Source organism: Engraulis encrasicolus, chromosome 14, assembly GCF_034702125.1.
Source record: "Engraulis encrasicolus isolate BLACKSEA-1 chromosome 14, IST_EnEncr_1.0, whole genome shotgun sequence".
Taxonomy (NCBI): Eukaryota; Metazoa; Chordata; class Actinopteri; order Clupeiformes; family Engraulidae; genus Engraulis; species Engraulis encrasicolus.
This window is the reverse complement of record NC_085870.1, coordinates 229,785-237,022: the sequence shown is the minus strand read 5'-3', so window position 1 is coordinate 237,022 and position 7,238 is coordinate 229,785. Positions and strand designations below refer to the sequence as shown.

General features: G+C 44.0%; 1 protein-coding gene and 1 pseudogene across 1 annotated transcript; both read right to left on the bottom strand.

Moving 5' to 3' along the window:
* Window positions 1-1,196: 1,196 nt before the first annotated feature.
* On the bottom strand, window positions 1,197-2,418 carry LOC134463026 (complement C1q-like protein 2). Its single transcript, XM_063216281.1, has 3 exons — window positions 2,214-2,418; window positions 1,926-2,060; window positions 1,197-1,483 (listed from the first exon to the last, which is right to left on the bottom strand). Exons 1-3 carry the CDS (start codon window positions 2,416-2,418, stop codon window positions 1,197-1,199), a joined length of 627 nt encoding a protein of 208 aa, XP_063072351.1.
* Window positions 2,419-3,829: 1,411 nt separating this feature from the next.
* Window positions 3,830-5,403, bottom strand: LOC134463025 (complement C1q-like protein 2; annotated as a pseudogene).
* Window positions 5,404-7,238: the final 1,835 nt, after the last annotated feature.

Below are 7,238 nucleotides of genomic sequence, written 5' to 3'. Positions count from 1 at the left end.
GGCGCCAAAGCTACACACACACCGTCTGGTGTGAACCAGGCTACCACTGACCTAGGCTATCATAGGCTTTTAACATAACAGGAGATGCAGCAGAGACATGGTTGTATCACTACTTGCCGACAGTTTTATTGTGTTTAATAATCGGTCAATTTCATAACTTTTGGTCTGATAAATAAAATAAAACACACAGAATCTGCCTCACATATTGGCATCCATCTGCCGTTACATTTGTAGTCAAACAGCTGGGACAATCAGATTTTTTGTTCATTTTTGTTCATTTCCGTGGCCATTGTGCACTTAGAACATGGTTAGAGTGCTGGGGAACTGGAGGTTGCTGCCGGCAGATAGAGGGTGAACGCTGACTGTGCAGTGTGTAAGGGAACAACTAAACAGGCCGCAATCCTCTTAGACTCGCGATGCTCTCGGACACGTCAAGCAAATGCGAATGTCTTCATGGACATGCACCGTTAGGATGATGCACTTACATTCTTGGCATATGAAATACAAAAAAATAATAATTTGTTATCTAACTCTTTATTGGACCCTTCAACAAAATGTAAAAATATATATATTAAAACTAAAACTAAAACGGACAATTGAAAAAAAAAAGACATCAGACAGATCATATTTTATAAGTTGATACGCATTTATCTTGCTTCTGTACAGCCAAAGAAAAGAGGCGCACAATCCCAGAGCCATAGCAACCACATTTACATTTAGGAAAAGCAGGAGCGCCTACTGCCATTTCTATTACTGTAAAAGAAGTGGCTCTGAAATCTGTAAAAATGTTTTTTTCTGTTAAAGTGGTGGTGAACCACCATCTATTCACACTCCTTCCATCAGGTATTCCATGCCAACACCACACGTTTTAGGGACAGCACCTACCCACAAGCCATCCGCTACTTGTACAGGCACTAGCACTTTACAGCCACCCCACTGCCTGGCTTTCTACCTCTTGCCTTACTTGCACTATGTACTGTATTATGTCTTATTGCACTTTCAATGTTTATTGTATGCGTAATTCCCTGTTTATTTATGGCCCCTATTGTTTTCTTGTCTTTGTCTTAGCTATATGCATTTGTGTTGTTAAATGTACGAGCAAACCAAAGACATTCCTAGCAACTGTATGTCATACTGTTGATTTGGCTATAGTAAACTTGAACTTGAACTTGAACAATTGAAATTTGCGTTTCGATCTACATGGGGAAGAGCAGGAAGCCACTCAAGGTGTTGTAGTTCATGCCGTCATCGTAGACAGCCGTGTTGGCCAGCAGCTGCACGTAGACGGTGTCTCCTGTTTCCAAGGCGATCACTGCAGCGTTACTGCCCATGTCATGAGGATCTGACGACTTTTGGTCCCAAACAGACGCGAGATGCTCACCGTTCTTCATCAGGCTTACAACCGATCTTTCGGGAACAGCCCCGTTGTTGAACACAGAGAACCGGAAGAAGTACATTCCTTTGACCAGCGCTGTGAACACACCTGTTGATGAACGTAAACTCAATTAGATCTATTTCCACAAGGTTCACTTGTCTTGTCTTGGGCCAGGAGTGTCAAACTCAGGCCCGGGGGCCAAATTTGGCCCGCAGAGCCATTTTATTCGGCCCGCCAGATCATTTCAAATGTGTATTACAGTTGGCCCACATACACCACTAATGTATAGTGTAAAAAGACTTGAACAAGAAATTAGGTATGTCACAGGATGTGCAGATACATTTGAACTACCATATATGCTGGGAAAGAGTGTGTGTGAAATTTAACTATGAGTATGAAACGCATGTACTCATAATATTTAGTCCAATTTTTAAAATAAATGTTGGGTTCAGCCCCCGACTTTGTTCCGGATTTTGATTTTGGCCCTCAGTCAATTTGAGTTTGACAACCCTGTTTTAGGCTATCTCCCTCTCTGTAATGTGACACATACCTGTTGAAGGGTTGTAACCGCTGCCAATGTTGGAGAAGACCTTCTTGTATTTGAGAGGGGTGGCCACAGTGAAGGGTCCGATAATTCCAGAACCGGACTCCATGAGGGCAGCAGAGAAGGCCACCGGAGTTTGACCTGAAAACATAAAAAAAACATCAATAAGCACACAGATGAGAATTTACCGACCTGAAAGCATGAAATATCGACAGGCGATGAGGCACACTTCCAGAGACGACACACACTCACTCTCTCTCTTCTCTCACTGACACACATAGACTGACTCAGTACCTCCGATGAGGCCTCTCAGCTCCTCCACTTCCTTCTCACTCTTCTCCAGTCTGGTCTCCAGAACCTTCACCCTCTCCATTACCATGGCGATGGTTTGAGTAACGGAGCAGAGAGCACAGCTGCTGGAAGACTCTACTCCGCAGTCTGTCTGGGGTTCACACACACAGCAGCCCACAGTCATCAACAGCAACAAAATACTCTTCATCATCGTCATCATCGTCATCATTGACTCTCTGGGCATCTGTGTCCCTCGGAGCTGAGCCTTATATACAAACCCCTTTACGAGGCGTTGCACAATGAAAGCCGTTGCACAAGACAGGAGGAGCAACTTCATGAAAGAGGAATTGTATTGTATTGCAAGAAAAAAAGACTTCCCTAATGGCGGAAACGCACACAAAACTTTAGCAACCCCCTGAAAAAGCCGATGTATGTATGTTTGCTTTGGGTTTGGGGATGATTGTGACTATGCCAGAGTAACAACCTCAGCAATACTGTACTGTGACTATGGTAGAGGGCCCAAAACTACTGACTATGGTAGAGGCCCCAACACTACTGACTATGGTAGAGGCCCCAACACTACTGACTATGGTAAAGGCCCCAACACTACTGACTATGAGGCCCCATCACTACTGACTATGGTAGAGGCCCCAACACTACTGACTATGGTAGAGGCCCCAACACTACACTACTGACTATGGTAGAGGCCCCAACACTACACTACTGACTATGGTAGAGGCTCCAACACTACTGACTATGGTAGAGGGCCCAACACTACTGACTATGGTAGAGGCCACAACACTACAGATTATGGTAGAGGGCCCAACACTACTGACTATGGTAGAGGGCCCAACACTACACTACTGACTATGGTAGAGGCCCCAACACTACACTACTGACTATGGTAGAGGCCCCAACACTACTGACTATGGTAGAGGCCCCAACACTACTGACTGTGGTAGAGGCCCCAACACTACTGACTATGGTAGAGGCCCCAACACTACTGACTATGGTAGAGGCCCCGCCCCAATACTACTGACTATGGTAGAGGCCCCAACACTACTGTACTGACTATGGTAGAGGCCCCAACACTACTGACTATGGTAGAGGCCCCAATACTACTGTACTGACTATGGTAGAGGCCCCAACACTACACTACTGACTATGGTAGAGGCCCCAACACTACTGACTATGGTAGAGGCCCCAACACTGCTGTACTCTGACTATGGTAGAGTCCCTTGGTTGTGAGTAACAAAATATGTTGCTTTAGCTTTTAACTTTGCAATCTCACACTCAAACTTACATTCCTGACACATGAAATAATAGACAAAACAATGTAATTTGTTATCTTTATTGGACCTTTCCACAAAATCTAAAAAAGAGACGATTGACGATTTAAGAATTAAAACATGTGTCATATTTGATACGTTGGGCATTTGTGTTATTTCTGTAGAGCCAAAGACAATAGTCGCCCAAACTTGGAACCATAGCAACCATATCATTACATTTACATTCAGGAAAAGTGGGACAACATACTGCAAGTTGTATTACTGTAAAATACATGGGTCTGAAATATGTATACAAACTTGGTGGTGAACAATTGACATGTGTTGTTCGATCTATATGGTGAAGAGTAAGAAGCCACTAAAGGTGTTGTAGTTTGCCGTATCATCATAGACGACTCTGTTGGCAAAGAGCTGCACATAGACGTTGTCTCCGGTCTCCAAGGCGACCACCACAGCGTTACTGCCCATGTCATTGGCATCCGTCCCGCTAACATCCCAGATGGACACCAGCTGCTCACGACTGAGTTTGGCGTGGGATTCAGATTGTTAAACATAGAGAAGTGGAAGAAGTACATTCCTTTCACCAGCGCTGTGAACACACCTGTTGAAGAGATCAAAGAGGATCATACATATAGCGACATGTATTTCCATATTGTTATTTCCATGACTTTCATTTGTGTAATGTGACGCATAGGCCTACCTGTTGAAGGGTTGTAACCACTGCCGATGTTGGAGAAGACCTTTTTATATTTGAGAGGGGTGGCCACTGTGAAGGGTCCAGTGATTCCAAAACCAGAGTCCCTGAGAGCAGCAGAGAAAGCCACCCGAGGCTGACCTGAAAACATGACACATTTGGATAAACTTTTCTACAGAGATGCACAGGATCCAAGATCCGGTTCTGGATCCGGCAGGATAATAGGTTTTTTCACATGATCCGGATCCGGCAGGATCTTAAGCAGTGGATCTGGTATCCGGCAGTTACCTAATAATCAGGATCTGGTGCATCTCTAGCCTAGGTTTTTCCATCAGTCTTTCACAACCGCAATTGCTGCATAGAGTGAAAGAACTTTCGAAGCAGCCAGTGCTGGCAGTGTGGCAGTAAGCCAATGAGTCTTAATAGTTTGAGCCAACGTAATAAAAAGGGCCCTCGTGTGTGAGTAGGCTATGTGTTTCAACCCTTTCGTAGGATCCGGTATCCGGTTCCTGATCCGGCAGGATCTTAAGCAGTGGATCCGGTCTCTGGCAGGATCCTAAAAATCAGGATCCAGTGCATTTCTACTTTTTTATCAAGAGATGACACACACTCACACTCACACTCCCTGCTCAATCTCTCTCTCTCTTTCTTTCTCTCTCTCTCTCTCTCACACACACCCCTCTCTCTCACACACACACACACACACACACACACATACACACACACACACACACACACACACACACACACACACACACACACACACACAGACACACATACACACACACACAGAAGGCCACCTAAGGTCGACACACACAAGCCCCATTAACACAATAACAATTTCATATTGAGAAATTACATACACAAGCTCACACACATGGATACACTTTTCTCCTCCAGAAATGATACACATTCACTCACACTCGAGCTCTCTCTCCTTCACACACACACACGTTCTGACTCAGTACCTCCAATAAGGTCTCTCAGCTCCTCCACATCCTTCTCGCTCTTCTCCACTCTGGTCTCTAGAACCTTCACATCCTCCAGTCTGGTCTCCAGAACCTTCACCCTCTCCATTACCATGGCGATGCTTTGAGTAACGGAGCAGAGAGCACAGCTGCTGGGGTCAGCCTGGGGTTCACACACACAGCAGCCCACAGCCACCAACAGCAGCGCAATGCTCTTCATCAATGTCATCCTCGTCATCGTCATCTGCAACTCTCTGGATATCTGGGCCTCTCAGACCTGAGACTCATATATATACCTCCTCACAGGGCGTTGCACAAGAAAACTACTTCATGAAAACAGCTGTTAAAGACTTGAAACACTTGATCATAATCAAACCCCCTCATGAGGCATTGTGCAAGAGAGGAAAAAAACGACTTCATGAAAGAGTTGTATTGTATTGCAACAAAAAAAAAAAAACTTCCCAAATGGCGGGAAAGCACACAACACTCAATCACTAACACTCAGCACAAAAACACTCAATGTTTGCTTTTGCTGTGGGGATGAGCTTTTAACACACTTGTGACTATGGCAGAGCAACTCGTTTTTAACACCCTCAGCACCTCTGTGACTATTATATGGCAGAGGTCACTGATTGTAAGTTACAAAATCTGTTGCTTTAGTTTTAAGCTTTGCTGTAATTGAGGACATATTTTAAAGGCCAACATTCAGGTTAAAGACTACTGTGGATGAATGAATAGTAAAATAGTGTAAACGTATGTTTCAGTTAATTAAGGTCACAAAAATACGCTATAAAAGTGATTTTGGAGAAAAGCTGTAAAAGATTACGCTCTTGGTCGAAAAAATCCCCTTCCCAACTGTGACGTGGCCTCAGGGGAACGTTGATATTAAAATACTGTTCTAAGCTGAGAGAATACTGGAAAAATATGGAGGAGTACGAGGAAGATCTGGAGGATCTGTGCAATACGACGGACCTGTGGCGTACAACTACGAGCCAATAAGACGCCGGGGCCGGTCATGGGAAGGATAAATGGTCACAGGAGAGAGATGGAGATGTGGAGCATCGAAAACCAGTGGAGAGTGGAGCAGGTGTCCTGGGGCCTCATGTACGAAGAAGTGCGTGGATTTCCTACCAAGACAATGCGGGCGCAAACATTTTGAAAGTTACTTATGGACCAAAAAAAACCGGATGTATCAATAAGTGCGTAACCAGGTTTTGCCATGAAATCTTGTGCACATGCACGAGCACACGTGGGCCCAAGTCTCCGCCTTGCCTCCTCCCTTAAATATTCTATATGAATATTCTAATTAGTATGAACAGACCCATTCATGTGCATTCATTGGTTGAAAGAATTGGAAAGGGAACGCGGGAAGGGGAACGCGGGAAATACATTTCATGATGCGAGGTGAAGGCGCTGTTTCGGAGGTAGCCAATTTAAAAGGAAAAAGGCTGCGCGCAATAGCCTAACAAAATTACTTTGGCGTGTATAAAATCAGGCATTGGTAATACTTAATGTGAGGACTGCAGAAAAAACTGTCATGTTATACTGCAGTACAATGCAGGTTTCCCAACAATTGATATTTACAAGGCATTACATCAAAACACATTGCGATGAGGCAGTCGCCAAGGCTTCCGAGAAATAAACATTTATGTCGGGTATAAATATGAAAAATGACACATGTACACGTAGGCTACGCCACATGTATGAATAACTTGCAGCCAATACTCAGTTATAAAATCACCTGTTAATTGATGGACTAATTTTACAGTTACCTTATTAAAAGAGAAAGACAAGCACTGCGTTGAGGACGTTACCAACAAATGCGAGAAGACACATCGCAGATCCAGAAAATATTAGCTGCCAAATACTTGAAATAATACTGCTGATGGGCATCCAATTTCGCTGTAATTCCAGGATACTTTCATGAGTCCGCTTCATTTTAACCAGCTGCCTCAACAATAATATGGTTGAGGTGGTTTTCTTCTTCTTCTTTTTTTTAAATCACGCGCCTCAACATTAATATCCACGTTTAACTGCATCTCTGCAATATTTCTGACCACGTACAACACATGTAGTTGCG

Coding starts and splice junctions, on each gene's coding strand:
- LOC134463026 (XM_063216281.1), bottom strand. CDS start 2,418: ATGAAGAGTATTTTGTTGCTGTTGATGACTGTGGGCTGCTGTGTGTGT. Junction 2,061..2,213: donor GCTGAGAGGCCTCATCGGAG/GTACTGAGTCAG, acceptor TTATGTTTTCAG/GTCAAACTCCGGTGGCCTTC. Junction 1,484..1,925: donor CGGTTACAACCCTTCAACAG/GTATGTGTCACA, acceptor GTTCATCAACAG/GTGTGTTCACAGCGCTGGTC.